Source organism: Rhinolophus sinicus, chromosome 1, assembly GCF_057876585.1.
Source record: "Rhinolophus sinicus isolate RSI-liver-muscle chromosome 1, RSI-T2T, whole genome shotgun sequence".
Taxonomy (NCBI): Eukaryota; Metazoa; Chordata; class Mammalia; order Chiroptera; family Rhinolophidae; genus Rhinolophus; species Rhinolophus sinicus.
The window spans coordinates 58,512,635-58,535,558 of NC_142501.1; the positions used below are offsets into that span (position 1 = coordinate 58,512,635).

At 52.6% G+C, this 22,924-nt stretch overlaps 2 protein-coding genes across 7 annotated transcripts; one reads left to right on the top strand and one right to left on the bottom strand.

Annotated features, from left to right (window-relative positions):
- The first annotated feature begins 142 nt into the window (after nt 1-142).
- Nucleotides 143-9,165, top strand: MBD6 (methyl-CpG binding domain protein 6). 6 transcript variants are annotated; one of them, XR_012493935.2, is made up of 15 exons: nt 2,063-2,199; nt 3,215-3,278; nt 3,460-3,596; nt 3,847-3,949; nt 4,080-4,242; nt 4,469-5,521; nt 5,681-6,342; nt 6,616-6,769; nt 6,942-7,111; nt 7,217-7,630; nt 7,708-7,775; nt 7,997-8,060; nt 8,195-8,364; nt 8,629-8,692; nt 8,951-9,165. XR_012493935.2 is itself a non-coding variant. In XM_019742233.3 (13 exons), the coding sequence occupies exons 3-13, from the start codon at nt 3,484-3,486 to the stop codon at nt 8,267-8,269; spliced, it is 3,039 nt and encodes a 1,012-aa protein (XP_019597792.3). In that variant the 5' UTR covers nt 143-191; nt 3,215-3,278; nt 3,460-3,483; the 3' UTR covers nt 8,270-9,165. The 6 variants fall into 6 exon arrangements, 4 of the variants coding, with proteins under 4 accessions (XP_019597792.3, XP_074181604.2, XP_074181601.2 ...); XR_012493936.2 differs by lacking the exon at nt 8,629-8,692; XM_019742233.3 differs by lacking the exon at nt 2,063-2,199 and adding an exon at nt 143-191 and having other exon boundaries at nt 8,195-9,165.
- Nucleotides 9,166-9,313: 148 nt separating this feature from the next.
- DCTN2 (dynactin subunit 2) lies at nt 9,314-22,810 on the bottom strand. The gene is made up of 14 exons (XM_019742268.3): nt 22,633-22,810; nt 21,669-21,737; nt 13,635-13,731; nt 13,400-13,461; nt 13,010-13,108; nt 12,591-12,751; nt 12,253-12,403; nt 11,859-11,924; nt 11,608-11,646; nt 11,347-11,424; nt 11,182-11,253; nt 10,829-10,931; nt 10,628-10,719; nt 9,314-9,759 (listed from the first exon to the last, which is right to left on the bottom strand). Exons 1-14 carry the CDS (start codon nt 22,666-22,668, stop codon nt 9,673-9,675), a joined length of 1,212 nt encoding a protein of 403 aa, XP_019597827.2. The 5' UTR covers nt 22,669-22,810; the 3' UTR covers nt 9,314-9,672.
- Between the last annotated feature and the right edge of the window lie 114 nt (nt 22,811-22,924).

The following is a 22,924-nucleotide window of genomic DNA, read 5'->3' on the forward strand; positions in this document are numbered from 1 at the left end:
TGCCCCCCTCTAGGGGGCGGATTCAGCAGCCTGCCAATCAGAAAGCGGCACGCCGGCGTTGGCCCCGCCTCATCCTTACATCCGCCACTCAGGAGCCCTCGCGGCACCGCCCCTTTTGCTCCCGCCCTCTTGGGGGTCGAAGTCTTGTTGGACCCGGAAGTGGCTTTGGGTCACGAGGCTTCGCGGAGGAGGTGAGTGAGTCATGCGCGCGCGCGGAGGGGAGAGCTGGAAGGGGGAGGGGAGGAGATGGGGGCGGGGATGATGCAATGTTTGGCAACCGGTGTCGCGCGCGCACGCGCAGGGGACTACGAGGGTGGTGGGAGGTGCGGGGGGCGGGAAGGGGTGAGAAGAGAGGGCGGGGCTCCAGTTCCCCTCACCCAACGGCCCCAACGGCTATCAACCGTGGCCGCCCCTAGGCTGCCGAGTGAAACCTCACTGTAGCTTCCTGAGGAGTTCTTGGTTTGCCCATCTGGCATTAGCCCCCGTTTTACCTCCTTCCATAAGGGACTTCCATTTTCCTTGGCCTCTCCCAGCTAATGGGCACAAGGCCTTTTAAACCTCCCTCCTGAAAGTTTGCATCCCACCGCCAGAATTGTCTACATCTTCTAGAGTCTTCTTAAAGGGGTCTAATCTTTTAGCCCCCTAACTCCCCAAAAAGGGCAGCCCCCTAACTCCCCAAAAAGGGGCCAAGGTGCACGAATCCCCTTGGTAGTCATTTCAGCTCCTTTCAGACAAGCAACTTTGTGAAGTTTCTAATGAGCCCTCAACATGCCAGAATTCATGTTCTTTGCTTGGTGGACCGGATTCTGTTTCCCCACTCATCTCCCCTCATGGTGCTCTGGTGCCCTTCACCAAAGACCAAGACCGTCCTTTTTACCAGACAGCAAGTTCTGAGAGTCCCTGCTGTGAGGAGCTGGCCACAGGCCTCCTGCCTCCCAGGTGTTTGGACTACAGTAGAGCCTTGTCGCCTGGGACAGCGCATGGACTTGAGCTCACGACTGCCTTGGACTAGGTTGTCAGGAGCCCACATTCTAGCTGCAGCTGCCCCTCACTTGCTCAGGGATCCTAGGCCAGCCACCTAATCTCGTTGTGCCTCGCCGTTCTTGTTTGTAAATAAAAAATGCGTTGTGAAGGTAAAATGAGAACTATGAACTTGGAAGCTGCTTGAGCAAAAGTGAAAAACACCATGTAAAATACAAAGTATTTTTCTTATGCTATTATGTAGAAAACAGAAGCCATGTGGTAGCCTGTTACATATCATACCATACCCTCACGGGGACAACCAGAGTTTATCTAAGTAGAAACTGTCAGAAGGCCGATGTGGCTGGCTGGAAGGTACAGATGGTGGTGTGACAGTGACAGGTCCTTGGCTAGGCCTGCTCGGTTTTTCCAGACCTCCATTTCCCCTTCTGTAGATGGGGCCAGGAGTGGGTTGAAGGAGATGCTCTCTCCTGGCTCAAAGACAAGACCAGGTTGTCAGTGACAGGCAGAGGTCATGTGACTTGACAGGCCGAGGTCGTGTTGTGACATGTTGACCTGGGGAGGCGGGTCAAGTCCCAGCACACTACTCGAGAAGCCTTTGGGGCGGGGCAGGACAAGTCGCGACTTTCATCTTTGGGGGCTGGCCCCTCCCAGACCTGACATTCCTGGCTTCCCCAACAGATTGTGGCTTTGGAAAGGGCCCCTCCCGGGGGAAGGCTGGGATTGGCCACCAATGGCCTGGGAAGAGGTTCAGATCCTTCCGCGGAGGGCGGGGGGGCCGCGTGGGGTGTTTGTTCTCTTGGGGATTAATGGGGGGTTGTGGGGGAGGGGTAGGCGCGCTCCCGCATGCGCACTGCGGCCCCTCCTGTTGGCTCGTCGTTGTCCGCTGGGCGGGGGCCCGGCCCCGCCCCTCTCCCGTCCGGGCGGCGGCGGCGGCGGCGGCGGCTGCGGCGGTGGCGGCGGCAGCGACGGCGGCGGCAGCGGCAGCAGCTTGCGCAGTGCCTTCTGGGAACGGAATCCCCAGGGCTGCCCCTGGCCCCCATGGCGCATGCGCGGGAGGCCGCTCGGTGATCCGCGGCGGCGGCGGCGGCGCTTCCTGCTAGGACCGGCCGGGGCCGTACCGGAGGCTCGGGCTCCACCGACCCTCCTCCCACTCCCTCCCACTCACCCTCTGGGCCGCGACTGCGCAGGGCGGGGCCGGCCGAACCATGGGCCGCGGTGAGTGCAGGGCCCGGCCCCCCCACCCCGCCCCTCCCCCTCCCCTCCCCTCCCCTCCTCTCCTCTCCTCTCCAGTCCCTACCCTCTGCCCCCTCCGCGTCCTCTCGGCCCCTTTCCCTGGCCCCATCCCCACTCGCCCGCCCTCACCTGCCCCCACCGTTTCTCCCTCTCACTGCTTGACTTTTGCCTTCTTCACCTCCCTCCCCTTAGTGCTTCGCCCACCCTCCGCCCGCCCTCTCCCCAAGTTCCTTCCTACTTCGTGCGCCTTCCCCTCCTCCCCAAGCTGAGGGAAGCAGGCTGGGTGACAGGGCGCCTTGTTATGAGAGGGAAAGTTTTGAAGCCGCGAGTATGGGGTGGGAGCGATGGTTGGGGAGGATACTTGCAGGTTTGAGGGGCCGCCCCACATGTTAGAGGAGAATCCCAGTTGGAGCTTATTTGAAGCCTGTGGGATAGGAGGTGCTGAATCTCCTTGCCTTAGGCTTGGGGGGAAAGCAGGAGCTTCTCAGGATTCTGGGAGAAGACCCAAATGAACCAGATCAGTGATTGTCCAATGGAGCAGGCAAGGGGGGAGTTCTGTTGGTACCACCCCAGCGGGCAGTTGGGCAATTGCCTGGTGACCTGTGGGGCAATCTGTACTTTTTATATGATCTTCCTGGGTGGGGGTGTAGGGAACAGCAGGGGCCAGACTCTATGGGAAACTTCCTAGTGGCCTGGCATTATGGAAATTTGCCCACACTGCTGGGTGAAGTCTTCTGCCCCTGATGAGACAAAAGGACCCTGCCCTTTAAGTCTAGGGATTGGGTTGTGATTCTTTGGTCCCTGGGAGTTGAGGCTTTGACCCTCTGGTCCGTAGGGACTGCACATGGAAAGGATGGTTGTGGACTCGGCCAGCAGCTCCCTGAGATTTTTATGGGCACTTACTTCATTAAGGATCTTTTTCCCTTGAGTGTCTTGAGCTATGGTGCTCTCCTGAGCTGGGCAGATTACTGACAGTCCCTTCTCTTCTCTCTCACAGGTGTGGGCTAAGCCGGCGGCCCCGGCTTTAGACTGGACCCCACAATGTTTGCAGAGATGTTCAGGTAGCCATGGTGGGATGGCGGAGGGTTCCCCCTCATTCTTCCTCCCAGCTCTCTGAGGGTGTTCCCTTGCCCCCGAGTTCTCTTGGGTTTCCCCACACAACCTTTGCCTTCCTGAGTACTCCCTCAGGTACCCAGCCCAGTTTAATCCTTCTAATGCCCACATTGATGTGTGTGTTATCAGGCACGTGGGAGCTGATTACACACAATGAATGGGGGCAATGAGAGCAGTGGAGCAGACAGAGCTGGGGGCCCTGTGGCCACATCTGTCCCCATTGGCTGGCAGCGCTGTGTTCGAGAGGGTGCTGTGCTCTATATCAGGTATGGATCCTCAGAGTTCGCCAAATTCTACCCCCAGGCCCTTCGGCGGCCTGAGTCCTTTCTCCTGCCCCACTGCCCAGATCTCTGCTACCCTGGTGCCTTCCTGTTCCTCCTTCCTTCCTCCCTCAGCCTTTTTGCTCTCTGTATCTTTGGTCCTTTGAGTCTGTTATCTGTCTCTTCCCACATCCCTTACCCTAGGAGTGTTTCCTGAGTCAGTGTCAACTAACCCCATACTTTCTGACCCTCTTAGCCCAAGTGGCACAGAGCTGTCTTCCTTGGAGCAAACACGGAGCTACCTCCTCAGTGATGGGACCTGCAAGTGCGGTCTGGAGTGTCCACTCAATGTCCCCAAGGTCAGAGTGGTGAGGGGTGCCAGAGAGTACAGGGATAAGCCGAGAGACTTAATGCAAATCACTGTCCTTGGGAGCTCTTGTCACAGATTCCACCCCCTCAGGGTCCCTGTCCTGGCCTTCTACCTTACAGGTTTTCAACTTTGACCCTTTGGCCCCGGTGACCCCGGGTGGGGCTGGGGTGGGGCCAGCATCAGAGGAGGACATGACCAAGCTGTGCAACCACCGCCGGAAAGCCGTTGCCATGGCAACTCTGTACCGCAGCATGGAGACCACCTGCTCACACTCTTCTCCTGGTGAGTCTTCACTTTACAAAAGACTGAGGACAACTTAAGGGTCTGGAAGAGGGATGGTGGGAGGAGCTCCATGAGAGGGAACAAGAAGAAGGATGGAGTGGGGAGCTGCTTGGTGAGAGGAGGGTACAGTAAGACTGGGAATTTATGGGACACAGGATGAAGAAGCCAAAAGAGAATTCTTAGAAGGAGAGCCACGGGCTAACCTATCATTTCTCATTTATTGCAGGAGAGGGAGCGAGCCCCCAAATGTTCCACACTGTGTCCCCAGGGCTCCCCTCTGCCCGCCCTCCCTGTCGAGTTCCTCCCACTACTCCACTTAATGGGGGTCCTGGCTCTCTTCCCTCAGAACCACCCTCAGTTCCACAGGCCTTCCCCCCTCTAGCAGGCCCTGGGGGGCTCTTCCCACCACCAAGGCTTCCTGACCCAGTCCCCTCTGGAGGCAGCAGCAGCCCCCGTTTCCTCCCAAGGGGCAATGCCCCCTCTCCAGCTCCTCCTCCTCCACCTGCCATCAGTCTCAACGCCCCCTCATACAGCTGGGGAGCTGCCCTCCGATCCAGCCTGGTGCCCCCTGACCTGGGCTCTCCTCCAGCCCCCCATGCCTCCTCTTCACCACCTTCAGACCCTCCTCTCTTCCACTGTAGTGATGCCTTAACGCCCCCTCCTCTTCCCTCAAGCAATAATCTCCCTGGTCCCCCTGGCCCCCCTGGTCCTGCCACTCAGCCACCAGTGTCTTCAGCCACTATGCACCTGCCCTTGGTCCTGGGACCCCTGGGAGGGGCCCCCACGGTGGAGGGGCCTGGGGCACCCCCCTTCCTTGCTAGCAGCCTACTCTCTGCAGCGGCCAAGGCACAGCATCCCCCCCTCCCCCCTCCCAGCACTTTACAGGGCCGAAGGCCCCGTGCCCAGGCACCCTCAGCTTCCCACTCATCACCCCGTCCCTCTCAGCGTCGTCCCCGCAGACCCCCAACTGTGCTACGATTGCTAGAAGGGGGAGGCCCTCCTCAAGCCCCTAGACGGAGCCGTCCTAGGGCCCCTGTTCCTGCTCCCCAGCCCTTCTCTCTCCCTGAGCCATCCCAACCGATTCTCCCTTCTGTGCTGTCCCTTCTGGGACTCCCCACCCCTGGCCCGTCCCACTCTGATGGAAGCTTTAACCTTTTGGGGTCAGATGCACACCTTCCTCCTCCTCCAGCCCTCTCCTCAGGGAGCCCTCCCCAGCCCAGGCACCCCATCCCACCCTCCCTGCCTGGGACCACCAGTGGCAGCCTCAGCAGTGTGCCAGGTATGTGAGTGTGAGAGAGGCCCTCCTCACCTGGGGTGGAAAGAGGTAGCTAAGGCATTTAGGGGAGAGTGGGTTTTCTGGGTTGGGGGCATGGAAGTGGGGTTCTTTGGACATTGGGAGAAAGGGCCTCCCTTGAGCTATATCTCTTTTCCTTTGCAGGTGCCCCTGCCCCACCAGCTGCCTCCAAAGCCCCCGTAGTCCCTAGCCCTGTGCTTCAAAGCCCATCTGAAGGGCTCGGGATGGGGGCGGGCCCAGCCTGTACTCTGCCTCCCCTGGCTGGTGGGGAGGCTTTCCCTTTCCCCAGTCCTGAGCAGGGCCTGGCACTGAGTGGAGCCGGCTTCCCAGGGATGCTAGGGGCCTTGCCTCTCCCTCTGAGTCTGGGGCAGCCTCCACCTTCTCCATTGCTCAGCCACAGCTTATTTGGCGTGCTGGCTGGGGGAGGGGGACAACCTCCCCCTGAGCCCCTGTTACCCCCACCAGGAGGACCGGGCCCTCCCCTGGCCCCAGGCGAGCCCGAAGGGCCTTCGCTTTTGGTGGCTTCCCTGCTTCCACCACCTCCTTCAGACCTTCTTCCACCCCCTTCTGCACCTCCTAGCAACCTCCTTGCCTCTTTCCTGCCCCTGTTAGCCCTGGGCCCCACAGCTGGGGATGGGGAGGGATCTGCAGAGGGCACTGGGGGTCCAAGTGGGGAGACATTTTCAGGTTTGGGAGACCTGCCCCCGCTACTGTTCCCCCCACTTTCAGCTCCCCCCACCCTCATAGCTTTAAACTCTGCGCTGCTGGCTGCCAGCCTGGATCCCCCCTCGGGGACAGCCCCCCAGGTGAGGATAGGGGGTGAGTGGGTGGGACAGAACAAGAGGTAGAATCAGATGGGAGCTGGGAATCAAAGGCTTTCAGTTTCATGCCTGAGCTCTTAGAGCCTGTGGGGAGGGCTCAGTGCTTGGCTGGGGGTAGGATGGCTGCGGGAACTGGGCCTGTATTTAATAAGCATGGCCTACTTCACGTGAGGCTTCAGTGAGATTGTGGATGTGAAAGAACAATAGAAGTGTGGCCCACTTTACACACATTAAGTGTTACAACCATTTTCTCCTTAGCCCTGTGTCCTGAGTGCCCCCCAACCTGGACCACCTACCTCCAGTGTCACCACGGCAACTACTGACCTGGGAGCCTCCTCTCTGGGCAAGGCCCCCTCCAACTCAGGGAGACCCCCCCAACTCCTTAGCCCTCTGCTGAGTGCCAGCCTGCTGGGTGAGTCTGAGGGAAGACTGGTGTGAAAGAGAAGCAGCAGTAAAACTTGGGAGTAGCAGCTGGATGAACTGGGGAAGAAAGTCTTTGATCACTGGGTGAAGCTTACAGGAATAGGGTTTGCTCAACCTAGCTGGTTTGCCTCGGGAGCCCCGACTTTCTAATTCCTCAACAGGTGACCTGTCTTCGCTGACCAGCAGCCCTGGAGCCCTCCCCAGCCTGTTGCAGCCTCCTGGCCCTCTTCTCTCTGGCCAGTTGGGGCTGCAGCTCCTCCCTGGGGGGGGAGCTCCTCCACTCCTCTCAGAGGCTTCTAGTCCCCTAGCCTGCCTGCTACAGAGTCTCCAGGTGAGAGTGGGGGGTGTGTTTGTCAGGAAGTTTTTCCAAACTGGAAACATAAGCATCTGAGCTGTAAAGCAGAGGGACTGTATTGATTTTACTTTTTGCCTGCAGGTTCCTCCCGAGCAGCCAGAAGCCCCCTGTCTGCCCTCTGAGAGCCCCACCTCGGCCCTCGAACCAGAGCCTGCCCGGCCTCCCCTCAGTGCCTTAGCCCCACCCCACAGTTCTCCCGACCCCCCAGTCCCTGAGCTGCTCACTGGGAGGGGGTCAGGGAAACGGGGCCGGAGGGGAGGAGGGGGACTTCGGGGCATTAATGGTGAGGCCAGGCCAGGTCGGGGTCGAAAGCCCGGCAGCCGGCGCGAGCCTGGCCGACTGGCCCTCAAGTGGGGGGCACGTGGTGGCTTCAATGGACAAATGGAACGGTCCCCAAGAAGGACCCACCACTGGCAGCATAATGGGGAGCTGGCTGAAGGGGGTGCTGAGCCCAAGGATCCATCCCCTCCTGGGCCCCATTCTGAGGACCTTAAGGTGAGTGCAGAGTGATGAAGGCTCTGAGGAAAGGCTGGTGCCACGGTGCCTTCTGCTAATGTTCCTTACACACACAGTCCATCTGTTCTCAGGTGCCCCCAGGGGTAGTCAGAAAGTCTCGTCGTGGCCGAAGGAGAAAATACAAGTGAGTATTGGGCCCACCACAGTCCTGGCCTATCCCCACTTCTTGCTGGGTTTATAAAAATGTCTCAAGAGTAGCTTGGCTTTCAAAAGGACAAATACTTATTTGAATATGAATAAGGATGTTATACATTTAGTGTCCAAGTGGAGAAGTTTCCCACTCAAAGTCTGAAATTCACGTGGTGCTTGGGGAGCTGTGCTGATCACCTGTGCCCCTTATTGCAGCCCGACCCGGAACAGCAATAGCTCCCGCCAGGATGTTACCTTGGACCCCAGCCCTACAACCCGAGTAAGTGTGTGTCAGTGGCTGGGTGGGAGGGAGTGTGTAAGGGATGATAGGAGGATAAGGGAGTGGGTAGAAAATAAAAGACTTCTTGATACCTAGCTGTTTTATCATTTCTTTCAACTTCCCCTCTTGCATAGGCGGCTGTCCCTCTGCCTCCCCGGGCCCGCCCTGGCCGTCCTGCCAAAAACAAGAGGAGGAAACTGGCCCCATAGCAGCCATACCTGGAGCTGGATCTGACCCTGATTGGGGAGAGCTGAGTGCTGAGCCTTGGGAGACCCTGCCAGCCACCTGCACCTGTGGACAGTGGGTGGGGCACTACTCCCCACTCCGAGCACAAATGCAAGCCCTTCCCCTACAATCCCATCCTGAGCCATTGCAGGGGGTAGGGAAGCTCACCCCCCCTCCCCCCCAAAGCCATGTCACTGAAAAGGCCTGGGGGGGTGGTATATGGCCCGCTCCCCACCAGGCTAAGGGGAACACCCCCTTCCCCAGGTCTTTTATTTGTTTAAGTTATTTTTGCACAAATGATTCTTTTATATTTAATTCGACTTCATTGCCTCCCTTCTTGAAGCCAGCAGGCTCAGTTTACAAACCTGTGAGCTACTGTTGGCTGCTGCCCTCCTTCCCAGTGAAAGGTACAAAGCAATAAGCATCATGCATCCTCCCTTCACCCCTCCAACACCCCTCTGTCTCTGGCTCAGGTTGCTCAAAGCACAGATCCCCCTCTTACCCGTCCCCAGGTTTGAAACACATAGCCTCATTTCAAGGTGTAGCCAGCTTCCCTGTACTTTCCTCTGGGATAGAAAAAGGGGGTAAGGGGGCAAAGAGACCCCCCTGGGCCTCTCCTCCCATACACACTACACTGCCCCTTCTCCCCCCATCAAAACGCTCAGAGACGTTGTGATGATGCGACTGAGGATTATGCAACGTGGTCCAACCGGAGCGGCCAGCATGACCAGCTGTCCAGGGGCTGCCTCCTGCCTTTTCTTTTGTAAAGACAAGACCCTTGGGAGTTTTAATTCTGTTTTGTACTTGCCCTGTGGGGCCTCCACTGCTTTTCTATGGGAGACACTCTTAATTTAACAGATGAGAATATTTTGAAACTCTGGCTCTGACTCTGTACTCATTTTTTCCTTAGTTCTTTGGTATGAACAAGTTACAATTTAAATCCTCTTGTAGAGAGTAGCTTAGAGTGCCTATTATGCTGTGACTGTCTCAGTGCTGCCTCTTCCCCAGGAAACACAGCAGAGGCCACACAGAGTACAACAGCATTTAATGGTCAGAAACAGTTGTACAGTGTTACAATCAGCCACAGAAGCTGTATTGGAGGACAGGACCCAATCCTTCCCCACCGGACCAAGCAGTATTGGACATGAGCTGGCATGTGGCTGGGCCCATGTCCTCATCTCTGGGGCCTGAGGACAGACCACCATCTAATATCCCCTAGCTACCACTCTAGACATCAGAGGAGAGGTATAAACCCCACATGCAAGAATGTCCCCAGTGTCAAATGGAATGGGGATGTGAGAGTTATAAAGGAGAAACCCTATCTATGAGAGCTGTTAACAGTTCAAAGGGGTAGTCATTACCCCTGTTCTCCATCTCCCAAAGGGGCTCACTTTCCCAGCTTCTTCATCCGTTCATCAATGTTGGCAAAATTCCCCTCAACTGTGGACAGGTTTTCACGCATGGTTGTCTGCACCTAGAAAGTGATACAGATGTTTTACTCTGTCAGGTTCCGGTGCTTACCTCAATGAGGACCTAATTCTCTTAGGACAGAAGTGAAATGGAAACACAGCTTATGAGCTCCAGAGCAGAGAGGTTATAGCAGCAGTTTTCAAACTACCCTTGAAGTGCCATGCACCTAACTTGGTCTGCCAAGCAGGCAGGACTCTTAAAAAGAGCCAAATAAGGTTTTGCTGAAATAGGGTTTCACTGGTTCAAAACTTCTGGAAGCCTGCGCTAGAGGAAGAACGTTATACCAAGTACTTTATATGTTGTTTTCATTTACTTTGATGGCCCTGTGATGCTGGTCTCTTAACTTCAATCCCCCCGCCCAGCAGGGAAAACTGCCTCCAACAGAAACATGGACTCACTATGCTGAGCACAGCTAAAAGAATGAAGGTGAGGCTCACTGCTCAGTCAGGAAGTGGCAGGACCACGCAGGAGCCTAGCTCCTGATTTGAAAGCCCGTATTTCCTCCCTGTGCTCAGAAGCCTTTGGATGACGATCCAGGGAGGGTACAGCTAAGCTGAGACGACAGAAGGAAAGTAGATTTCAGAGGAAACACTGATGTTTACTGACCTAACAAGTCACCCACATTATTTCACCTAGTCCACATAACTCTGAGGTAGGTGTCATTTTCCAGAGGGTTAAGACAGGTTCATAAGCTAAGTACGTTGTCAGAGGTCCCATAACCACTGAAACATAGTATGCAAATTCAAAGCAAGCCCCTGCCACAACACCATGCTACCAAAGGGGTAAGGCAGAGCCCTCTGAAGATACAGCTGGAGAACCTGGTGTGTGTGCGCTGAAGAAGGGAGGCCGCAAACCAAGAAAGGGGCACACACCTGGGTCAAGAGGGTGGCGTTGTCCTTGAGGGAACTAGCAATCATCTGCTGTGTGGTATCCAAGTGTGTCAGGAGCTGACCAAACTGCATGGCTGCAAAAGGGGAAGAAAGGTATCGGGGGGCAGGGGGTTAGAATCCAAGACAAAGGGGAAGGGAACAAGTCTTTCCAATTCTGAGCACCCCTGGCAGCTGGCCTCCCACCTTGTTCATGCAGCTGCTTGATGGTGACAAGTCTCTGCACCAGCTCAGGAAGGGTGGAGGCGACAGGACTCCAGCGCTGTACGGTTTCATATAGCTGGTGCACCTGCAGGGACATGACAGGGCAGAGGGGACAGCCCAGCCATCAGTGAAGTACACACTGAAGACTACACAGGGTGGGGCAAGGTCAACTGGGTGGGGACAGAGCAAAGCACTGCCCTGATTTTTCAGCTGGTAAGTGTTTATGAAGACAGGGACCTGAGGATTCAGTGTTCTCATCCATTACCATTAGGATGAGTCGGAGAACATGAGGGAGCAGGAAAGGGTTTGAAGATGAGGAAAGATGTCTTCCTGACCTTGCTTTGTGTATCTGCATCCTCTACAGAAGCTTTATGCTTGGCAATCTCATTCACCTTCCCCAGGACACTCTGTAAGCACAGATTTTAAGGTTGATAGTAAGGGCATCCAGGGCTCCCAAAGTCCCAAGCTACCTGTAATCCACTTTGCCCTCCACTTAATACCTGTAGCCGAGCCTCCACTTGGTCCAATACTGCAAGGTCCAGGGCGCTCACCTTTGCCTGCAACAGCTCTACAGTCTCCTGGGGGTGGGGGTTGGGACAAGCTTCATGAAAGGGAAAGGATCAGACTAGGAAGAGGCCACTCCATATTCCACTACAGTAATTAATACATAGCTCATATTCCACTGGAGGTAGTTAACACATACCTGAAAATTATTCTCCAAGCAACCCAATCCCAATATCCCTTCTTCCTTTTACACTCACCGTAAGGCAGGCTCCCTGTAGACCTGCAGAAAGGGGATTCTGGTGGGGAGAAGGAGGAAAGAAATCAGTGGTTCTGATACCTCCATGTGATTACTATCTTCTCCCATCCTTTGTTTTAGCTGGCAGCCCACTGGTTGATCCTGTAACTGAAGCCCTCTCCTGACTCCTCCCAGGATTCGGTGGCCTGCTGGGGACCTTAGGCTTAGGGTACAGGATGTGAGGGTCAGACTAAGTACAGGAGAGCACCTGACCTGAGCATCCTGATCACAGCGTACAGTTGCTTCCAGCTCTGTCAGGCGCTTCTCCAGTTCTGCAACCTAGGGGAAGGATGGAGGTAGGATTTGCTAGCCACCTCCCTCTACTGCAGTGGGAGGTAAGATCCTGCTCTTCTCTGTCTGCTTGCCACTCCGCTCCCCACTCCCCTTTGCCAAGGGACTCCTTTCTCGGGAACACATCCCTAGTCACAATCTTAAAAATCCTAACTGTAAGTAGATGGGTGATGGAAACATGGAGAATGAGACATCAAGGGGAATCAGAAGCATTCCCAGCATCCTCTCCCCAGAACTGATCTCTTGGAGGAAGGCAGGAAAGTCTCTAGGGCCACGTCTCCCCTGGCTCCTCAACCAACACTACAGACATACTTACTTTGGCAGCTTGAGAGAACTTGTCCTGCTCAGGCCGAGAATGTAGTTCGTAAGTGACAAGGCTGCTATCTGGGACGGTCCCACTTATGGTCTTTCCCCCTGCACCAGCCCCTTTGCTGTTCTTTGTTGCTTCCAGTTGCAGCAGCAGGCGCCTGGGTCAGGAGACCAAGTAGTATCAGGCCTCGCAGGAGGACCAGCCCAGTGACTCTCTTTCATGTCTACCTCTCAGTCAGCATTAAGGAACAGCTAGGCCAGCCCTCCCTTAACAGCCCTGTCAGTACCTGGCTGAGTCCCTCTACCACCATCAGCAATGATTTCCCAACCACGTAGGGCACCCACTTAGCCAGAGCTCCATCGGGGTCAGTGAGGTTGATCGCTGCATCTGGTCCCAGCAGCTTCTCCAGGTGGGAAGAAACGAGCTGCTGCTTCAGGGCTGCCAGCTGCTTAGCCAGCACCACAGGCGTCAGCTTCTCCTCTGTGGCTGACTCTTTCACTGTTGTCTGGTATGAAAAGTAGACAGTGAAGGGTGGCAAGAGTGAATCAAGGGGAAAAAAAATGAATCAAGACCAGCTGTGGCTGGAAGTCACCGCGATGGTTCTTACCCGCCTATAGCACTGAATGTAGATTCGTGTATATTCCTAAAGTTTGGAAACCTCAGCCCTCTTATCCAGGAGCTTAGGGAATCTTTCTCTTCCTGCTAGGAGATCCTCCTTTGCTATACAAGTCATAACAGAGAGGGAAGAAAAGTTTATAGTTACCTTGATTTTCTCAACTTCAGTTGTCAGCTCTTGGACTTCATGCAGTAGTCGCTGATACTTTTGCTGGGGTGTCTCCTTCACTCCCAGACCCTCTCCAAGCTAGAGAGCAAGCACAAATGGGGATGTTACACCTCCCTGTACAGGGAACCTCAAGAATTAATCCCAACTCTGGGCCTGAGTTATAGGGTATGGATGACACGAGCGCAGAACTGAGACAGCGGGGGGCCTGCAGACTCCACAGCCAGTGCAGAGGGACAGAACATTCTCAACTGCATCCTGCTGGTTCCTCAGGACCCTCAACCAGAGAGGAACTTGGAATCTGACTGTATCCCTTGATCTCCTGCTACATAGGGTCACTGTACCATTCCCATCAACACACACACAACAAACCATCTCATATTCTCCGGATTCATATCCTGTCCTCTTGGTTTTTCCAATACGATCTGAGAAATCTGTCAAGAAAAGAAGATGGATTTGAAGGCTTGATCTAGGCCCAGGGCAGTCATGGCCTCAGGTGACAATGAGGGCTTCCACAAGACATCTCCAGAAGGGACCCTTTCCCAAAGCAAGTCACTAAGGCCTGAGGACAGGATTCCCTCCCACCCAATTTTCAGCCCAGTCTCACCGAGTCCCTTTGTCCCCACTCTCTTGTCTTTGAACTTGTCATAGGCAGCATTGGGATTGACAATGATATGCTCCACACTTGTGCTCGACAGCTCCTCCTGCAGGAATAGGTAGTTCAGGCCCGGGGCAGACTCACTCACACCCTGGAACTTCCCCACAAAATCCCCAAACCATTAGGAGACTGGGCCCTATTTTCCAAGAGGAAAGAAGGGCAGCTCGATTCCAAGCTGCCGACCCAGCCTCGACCTAGGAAATGGAAGCTTCCTGGTAAATTTGGAGTCTCAGTTGTACAAATATTAACACCCTGGTTCAACTGGGAACAGAGGTAGCATAACCTCCCCACCCACTCTGTACATAAGCCTCCCCATTTCCCCACCCCATCCAACTGGGCCCTCCCAGTTATCTGGCACACACCATGCACTCAGGGCAAGAAACCAACCTGACCTCTCTTAACCTCCCCCTCCCAAAAGTAAATTTCCTTGCTGCTGAGGAAGTCCATTTTCAAGTTAACCTTCATTCTTGCTGGAGGAAAAGAGGAGGGATGGAAGATAAGCTACGAACTCTAAGGGTGAACATTAGGACTTTAATATGCTGCCAAAGGGAAGACACCAGCTCGTAGATACAAAAGGAAGGTTGGCTGGCTGAGGGCCTGACCAGAAGCCCTGTTTCCAGGCTGCCATGAGGCCAGGGAATTCAGGGGAGAGAGAGAAGAGGCAAGGGTTTACTGTATTATTTTTTAAGGGACATCTTAGCAGCAACAAGCAAAAGCAGTATCTGCTTGCCAAGAGTACCTGTGGGGCAAGGGCCATATGTAACTCCTGAAATAGACAGCACAGCATCTTTTTAAAGAGAACCTATAGCGCCTGCCCCTTCTCCCTGACCCCTCTGCTGTCTCCAACACTGAAGCGCTTCCATAAGCAGGGGACATGGTAATGAAAGTGAGAGATTTTACTCTAGAAATTGAAGCAGAGAGGTTCCCTCCTTACTAGGTATCCACTGGCTGTTCAGATTCCAATAACTACACCCAGACCGAGTGCTTCAGACTGCATGTCTCTCCTTCAATTGTCAGCAGTCCAATAACTCTCACTACATTACTGAAGGAAGGGGAAAGGGGGAAAGAGGCCCAGGAGTCCTTTTCTTCTGAGGATGACATCTCCACCTTCTCCAGGAGGAAGGCCAAGTGTCTTCTTTCCTTTAACAGGAATAATGGTTCTCAACCCTGGCTGCACAATAGACTCTCTGAGAAAATGTATTCAAAAAGAAAAGAGGCCTGGGCTCACCTCTGTAGATGCTGATTTATTGTTCTGGGGTAAGGCCAGGGCAGTAGGCCAGTTTAAAAACTACTCAGGTGATTCTAATATGCAGCCAGAACCCAGAATCTCTGCCTGTGTGTGGGGGGGGCGGGGTGGGCGGGTGATGATGGAGAGACATCATGGAGAAAGAGCAGCAGACAAAAGCTCCGTCCTTCATGTCTGGTCTGCTATGAGAGGAGTCAGTGTGAGTGGCAATAATCTTCACGGATGTGCAGGGCAGAGGGACAAGATAAAGATTAAGGGAAAACAAAAGGGTTCAATGTCCATGTGCAAGTGCATAGGAGAAGAGACAACTCACTCCCAAATCATTATCTCTTTAATCTCCTCTGAATGTTATGGCCAGAGCACCCACCAGCCAAGGAACTGTGTGGTCTCCAGCTTCTATAAGTAAAGTATTTGAGAAGGACTCGTGCTCAGCAAAGAAAATCATTTTCTTGTAAGTTCATACGCAAGAATATGCCACTGCTCCCTGTGAGTGCTCCAATCGAGGCCAGTGAAGTAGAAATCCAATTTTTAAAAAAAAATCCTCTTAAAAAGAGGAATGGGAGGTGTAGTCTACAGGCCAAAGAAAGAAATTAATCATAGCTACCATTTGGTAAGACCTTATTATGGGTCAGGCACCATGCAGATGAGAACTTGCTTTCTTATTTACTTTCCTATATAAGGAAGGGGTGGAATAAAAAAGGTAAACACACAGCATGTGAGTTTCAGAGCTTCTGGACAGCACCAGGGAGGACAGTGCTTTCATCTCACTAGTCCTGCTCTGGGAGCACGGCCTGGGCCAGGAGGGCTGCCCGACACTGGCATCCCCACACTGGCAGCCTCAGGTGGGCAGCACACTCAGTCTTCCAGTGGCACCTACTCCACCAGTGTCTCAGAGATCTAGGGACATGGGTCAGGGGTAGTGCCATTACAGTGATTTGTGCAATGGGAAAAGGTTGTCCACTGGGGTGGGGCAGAACAGATTACAGATTTAGTAGAGACAAAAGGAGAGAGAAACACTGCCCATCACAGCACACCCCGTTAAAAAGCAGATGAAAGGTCAGGCTTCTTACCAGCTCCTTGTGGTTTCCCCAGAGGTGAGAAAATCAAAAGAGTTAAAAGGAAAGGGAGTGGGGAAATGGGGGTGAGGGAGGGGAAAAAAAAAAGACAAAATGTTATTAGCAAATTGTCACATGCACTACATGACAGTCTTCAAACACACTGCACCACAGGGCCCAGGGTAGCCTAGCAAAACTTGAGGGCCAAAAAAAATTTCAGCTGGGGTCATCACATACTCCAAGAGAAAGAAGAGCTTGGGCACCTTTCCTCTCTGGTGGTGAGGATGTCATGAAGGCTTGCTATTAACAGAAGCAATTCAGGACCATCTGAGAACTAGCAGTTAGATGCTAAAAGCTAGTGGCATGGAATAAGAAAGTGGGAGAAGGCCGAGGTGGAGAGGAAGCTGTAGAAATGGCAGAATGTGAAGCAGAGGCTATGGTGATTCTGAGGACCTATAGCTGATTGAGAGTCCATAATTCTCAAGCGGGGAGCTCATGGCTCAAGTCTTGTCTCCTGGTTTCTCTAGTTTTGAAGAAAAAGACATTTGGATGGCAGAATCAGTCACAATGAGGGTGCTCACATGGGTGGATTGGTATTTTAGGTAAAGCAGAATAAATACGTCAGGTATAGATGGTGAGTTTAGGGAAACATGAAGTACCTAACTGCAGCCCCATTCTCATTCTCTACTGCGGAGGAGAGGCAGGGCAAATCCAGGTCCCTCATGTGGTCTGGTGTGTTTGAATCCATCTCAAATGATGGGTAACTCACCCTGTAGCTCTAAGGGATCTAGAGCAATTCTGCCATGATGTGCTAGCACAGAGTCCAGAGGACACCAAGATTCACAGCGACCAGCCCATGTGCGGGACATGTTTCTTCAACCCTCTGTTCACAAGATTCACAGGGGTTGGATGGTAGAACGGGGGGGGGGGGGGGGGGGGGGGGGGAGGTGACAGTATTTCAAAGAGGCCTTATTTTAGTCCAAGCCACATAAATAAGACTCCCACTTCCTGGCAAGACTGGTAAAGAACTGCCAGGAGAGGAAATCCAGCTGTATGTCCTGCCTCTCTAGGAACTCTACTGATGGGCAGATAGAAGTGTGGAGGGTAGAGGATGGTTATGTACATATGGAAACACATGGTGTAATAATGACAGGTACTCCCTGCTCCAGAGGTTCTCAGCTAGATACAGCTGAATTTCAACCTCTTCATTCCCTGGCTGATGTCAGGGCTCAGTCCAGCCAAGAATCCTCTCAGCTCAGGGCAGAGGTGGGCCTGAGTCCTGTGGTCTGGGCTGGGATATCTCTGCAGAGTAGATATAAGCACTCAAGGGGCACACATGCAAATACATGAGGGGAGGCAGACACACCACACCTTTCTCTTACTTGCCCAACCAAGCTAAAACCAGCTTGGGTGAAACTCAAGGAGAAAGAGAGGACAATGGGCCATAAGTTCAAGTTCAAATCACAAGGAACAATCAGAATGGGAGAGAACAGAAAATCAAAGTAAAGGAAAAGTGGCATATTAGTTTGTAAATAGTATATACCACCTCCAGATCTATCCAATGGGTGGATTGGGGGAGGGGTGAATGAGATTTTAGGCATAATTCCTGTAACCTATAACAGTCACCATGGAAACCTAGTACACCCAGCCACCTTGACTGGAAAATTCTAAGTGCCGTGATCCCAGGTACCAGTTTATCTGGTACCTGATTCCCAGTCTCTCTCACTAATGAACTCCCAGACTCCCCAAGGCTGTTTGGCTAAATGGCTGTGCCTCAGAGGGCAAGACGTGAAGTTGTAGATAAGGCAGGGGAAGAGGCCACTGAAGCTCTCTGAGCCTCTTCAGGCTCTATGCCAACACTGGAGCCAGGGGACTTCGGAACCATGATGACAAGGAAGATGGATAGTACTGTAGAATAAAACTGTCCAGGATGGACCAACGTAGCGCTTGACCATCCATCCATTTCTATAGGAGGGGTACAGAAACAGGAAGACTCATGAAAGCATGAATAACCCAAGTTGTTACCTTAAAATTGCATACAACATCCCTTTCCTAACCTATTTACCTTTCTCTAAAGGCTTAGCATAGGAAAAGATTAAAATGAGTTTTTCCCAGGCATAATCCAGAGTAAGGACGGTGACTGTTCCCCTTGTTCACCAGCCTTGTCTAGAATGGCTAATAGTCATTCCTTTCCTCTTGACTCCATTTCAGTCTGAGGAGGAGAAAGGCAACCCCCTTCTAACTTAAGCCCCTAAATGCCTCATGTCTAAAAGCATTCCTAGCCTCCATGTTTCTATCCCATCCTCCACTGGACAGTTTTAATCCGCAGACCTCACAAGGGGATGAGACAATGATTCATGGACCATAGCTGTGCTTCTAAACCTTGATTAATGATCTTTAAACATAAGGCCAGCAGGCCCCTTAGTGATCTAGCTAGGGACTCATTAGGATTTAAAACGATTAGCTACAACAAAAGCACAGTGACAGAGCACTGCATGCAAGATGGCAGATGAAAAAAGCATGCAGAGAAGAAGCATCGAATGGTCTTACTTGTGCAAACTAGTGTCCAGGCAAGGTGGTGAGGAGGGAGGATGGGGGAAGCATTAGGAAAAACTCAGGTTAAGTTCAAGTGTGCCAACAGTCAATGAACACAATCAAGCATACTCTATACCCCAAACTGGAAGGGAGAACCTACTGCTCATTTCAGGCTGGTGGAGTGTCCAGCAGTACCTACCCTTTGGAGAACTGAAGCTTCTGCCAGGGCCCCACCAAACTGTGGCAGGTCATTTTTCCCCTTTCACATGGTATTGGAGATAGTTATGATATAAAGGGAGAAACTAAATCCTGTTTCTAGTGCGGTTTTTTCAATTTACTCCCCTTGCTCCAGCAGTTCCAAAGCCATGAGCAGAATGCCTCACAGACCCGAGGCAGGCTGTGGGAGGGAATTCCAATTGGGAATTAGCTTTCTTGACATTTTAAAGACAAGTCTCCAAACAAACCCATCACCTCAATCAATCCAGGAGTGTCTGAAATGCAGAGAGGAGATCCTCCTACATTAAGGAGGAAAGGGCTAGCCTATGGTTTTCTGGCCCATTCATTTTAGAATATTTTACCTCCTGCTGAAATTGTTTTAAAGGGATAGTAGGAAAATCAGGATTATCTTTAACAAAATTAAAATGTTCTACTACTTTCCTTCCCCATCCTCCCCACTGTGGGAATTGCAAAACTTTTATATTTAAGTTAAACTAGAAATTACAATCTTTAAGAGATATTAGAGAAAATTATTTCCTTCAGCAGCCCAATTTCTTCCACAGGGGAGCAAAGAAAGGAAGGAGGTTAAAAGATTGGGGGAGAAGAGCAGTCAACATTCTGCCTATTCCTTTAAATAAAAATCTGCTGACTGTCCCCCTCACAAACGGTTTCATAAGAAACTGGTCATAGTGGTTGTCTCCAGGGAAGGGAACTGAGTGGTGGCAGGCAGTGGTAGGAAAAAAGACTTTTGTTCTGTGTGCATATAACACCGATTTTAAAAACCAATAGAATTAAAGTTGGAAATAATCTGGAGACAAGGTAGAGCATGCTGTTGCCAGCGGTTAAGCAGGTGACTGAAAACCTCATGGTCAGCCACAATAGTGGTGACATGCACTGTTTCCTGTACTTGGTCTAAAGAGGGTAGGTGAGAAGAGGATAGGCTGCTGGTGAGAGTCCAGGCCTCATGGACATGGGGTCTCTGGATTGTCTAAGTACCACCCACTGCTCCTCAAGCTGCATATTTACATCGCTATTAAGAGCAGTGACAGAACCATTACTCAGCTGACTTCCTGAAAGCTGCCCTCCAAAGGCCCATGGGACATGCAGGGGCCAGAGACATTAGCTAACATCAGGAAACATCTCAGCAACCCCCACCCCTGCCCAGCCCTCCTGTAGCAGATGAAGGTCTCCACCCCCACTCACTCTTCCCTACAGAGTCATTTACCCTCCAGCTCCCATACACTCCGAGACTGACATCCTGGGCAATATGCCGCAGCAAATAAACACTTATGTCCTCTCCCCATCACATGCTACTAAAATAGGCTGCTCAGTCTCAGCAGAGAAGCAGCCAATCAGGGCTGCACATTCCGGTTCTACCATGCCCGGAATGGGTGTCATCTTCTTTTTATTAAGATATCCCAGTACCTTCAAAAGAAAATTACAATGTATTTTTTGGTTTGGAATGGGGACTGCTGTGGTACTACCTATCTGTATCATGGTCAGTGACAAAACAACAAAGTTCCATTCATTATCTTGCCACGAAGGCTTGATTCTTACTGGCCATAGTTGAGCATTCTCTGAACTGTGGCAGTAGAGTGGAGATCTCAGTGTACACACTGCTGCCCTGTGAGGTCAGGCAGCTCCCTAATAAGACACCTCTTGGAGTGACAGGGGCACACCTAGGTGCTTGAGCAATGACAACATCTGCATTATCTCCACATACTCAGGCTTGGGGGACAGACTGACATGCCAGCAAGTACAGAAGCCACAAGGCACACACCACTGAGAGAGGGGATGGGAAGGTGTTCCCCACAAAGTAGGAACCACTTCCACATGGGGGAAATCAAATAAGGAATAAGTGAGTACGCCAAGCCATACATTATAAGCCAGCAACCAGCATTCTCGAGAACTAATGAGCCCCACAGACAAAGGACTTACAGACACACATACTGAGCCTGTTCCCACTGACTCTTGGTCACAACTTTATTGAGCTCTCACACCATCCATGTAACCCTAGCCCAGCTCTTTTTGGAAATAACAGAACCTAAAACACATCCTATAAGACATGGTAATAGATCTTTGTTCCCCTTAGCACTTACATACAGAATTTTTACTATGTTGATTTTCATTCACTCAATTTTGTTTTTTCTTTCGTGTTTCCCATATGTATCCTAACTCCCCCATTAGTCTGGGGGATCCTTGAGACTAGGGACATTTCTTCCTCTGCATTGCACACACACAAAAAATCAACACAGAATGAACATATTCAGTAAACAATGCTAAGTGGTTCCCCTCATTAAAATGTGTCCACAGCTAATTCCTTCCTCCTCAGAACTCTTCTTGGATCTGAGCGCTATCAGGGCCTCTCCTATGCTGATATCAGACTTGTGTTCTTCCTCAAATTTGTTTTGTTCTGACCAGGTCTCTCTTCTTTCTAAAATCTCCAAATTATTTTCTTACTCCTTGCCCAATGGCTACTGGATATTCATATAAAAGAGTACTTCTCTATACTTCAAAGTCTAGCTCTTGGTAGGATGCTAATGAACATGTATTAAATGAAATATTTTTGAACTAGAAGGTCTAGGTCCTAACCTCTAGCAGTTTATAAGAGCTTCGGCTTCATGATTCCTTACCACGGCTAGCACCCAGGGCCTTAACTAAATCACTAGTCCCAAAACTGTTCTGAGATATTTCAAAGGTCAAGGATCGGGTCTTATTAGTTGGAATTCCACTGACCTGACACTCCTTCCTGGCACTGCTCATTGGCAGCTGCAAGACAAGCAAGGCCTCTGTAAGCCCCGCCACCTACACACCACCCAGGCTGGGTTGGCATACCCGCTTATTGCTGTGGCTCCCCAGAAATGGGAAAGGGCCTGCCTGAGGGAGAAAGGTCAGAGTCCAGAGGAGTCCTGAGGCAGTGCACAGTCTTACCGCATCAAACTCCGCTTGGTCATCCTCAGGTAGGTCGCTGGTTTCATAAACATCTGGCTCGTTCCTGGCCTGCAGGTAGAAGCAGTGACCACCCAGCTTCACTACGGAGCATCCACCAACACCCCTGACCCTATTCCATTTGAACAAGTTAACAGAGAAGGCAGGTTGTGATGCCAGGATTCTGTCCCTTCTCTTCCACCTGCCCGGTTAACTGCACATCAGTTCCCATGACTTAGAGGGATGGGGCTAATAGTGGGACAACTGGGACCTGATGGTAAATGGTGAGTGTAAGTGATGACAAAGATGTTACCCTGAATCTGAGGGGGGTGGGTCTTTGGCAATCATTATGGCAAAGGTAGAAGGACTATCCTTGAATCAGGTTCTATACACCACTACCCTGGCACAAGGGTGTGAGTGACTCAGGACCTTAGTACCCATGATCCTGTGACCCAACCCCCACTCCGAGAATGCAGGCAGGACAGCAGAAAAGGGTACATGACGGCATGTGAGGGGTAGGGTGGGGTTGGGGTGGACACTCCCAGGACAGTTCTCCATCTGGCACAAGAAGGGTTCTGCCACGGTAACCTCTTCCTTGGCAGGATAAAGGCCATCACTAAGTGGCCTGGTATGTGTTTCTGGGGTGGGGATGGGAGGTTTGGGGAGACACGGGTGGTGCTGACACGGATGGCAAACACTCGACCACAAATGGTAAGGGCCCGGAGACAATTTCTGGGCCGAGAAACCGGCGACTGCCGGAAGAGGGGCCTGGTAGGCCGTCCCAAAGCCTGGCCCAGTCGGGTCAGAGGAGTCCGGAAGATGCTGCGGCCCGTCCGGGAGCGAGCCCCGGAGCCCCGGGGGCGGAGGAGGGGCTGCAGGCGGGAGGGGTCACGGGTTGGTGTCTGTTGGGGGTCCTTAGGAGGTTGGGGGCGCGGTCCTGGGGACCCGGGGCCGGCCCTGTACTCACAATGCCGGGAAGGTCGGCGTATTTAGGGTCCGCCATGGCGGCGGCGAGGCGGGGTTGGGGGACCGGGGACTCGGCGGAGCCGGGGCCGGTGTTCGGGTAGGGGAGAGGCTGGGTCCGGGTCCCGGGTTAAGGCGGCGGCAAAGGGAGCGGCGGAGGAGGCGGAGAAGCAGGAAGTCTCGCGACAGCAGTAGCATAGGCGAAGGGTAAAGCAAAAGTCGCGAGAACAGCTCCCTACCACACCCCTGAACAGGCGAGGTTTGGCGAGAACGAGGCCAGAGAATGAGGTAATGGC

Coding starts and splice junctions, on each gene's coding strand:
- MBD6 (XM_019742233.3), top strand. CDS start 3,484: ATGAATGGGGGCAATGAGAGCAGTGGAGCAGACAGAGCTGGGGGCCCT. Junction 3,597..3,846: donor GGTGCTGTGCTCTATATCAG/GTATGGATCCTC, acceptor TGACCCTCTTAG/CCCAAGTGGCACAGAGCTGT. Junction 8,061..8,194: donor ACCCCAGCCCTACAACCCGA/GTAAGTGTGTGT, acceptor CCTCTTGCATAG/GCGGCTGTCCCTCTGCCTCC.
- DCTN2 (XM_019742268.3), bottom strand. CDS start 22,668: ATGGCGGACCCTAAATACGCCGACCTTCCCGGCATT. Junction 12,752..13,009: donor CTGAAGTTGAGAAAATCAAG/GTAACTATAAAC, acceptor TTTTCATACCAG/ACAACAGTGAAAGAGTCAGC. Junction 10,932..11,181: donor ATGCAGATACACAAAGCAAG/GTCAGGAAGACA, acceptor ATGTCCCTGCAG/GTGCACCAGCTATATGAAAC.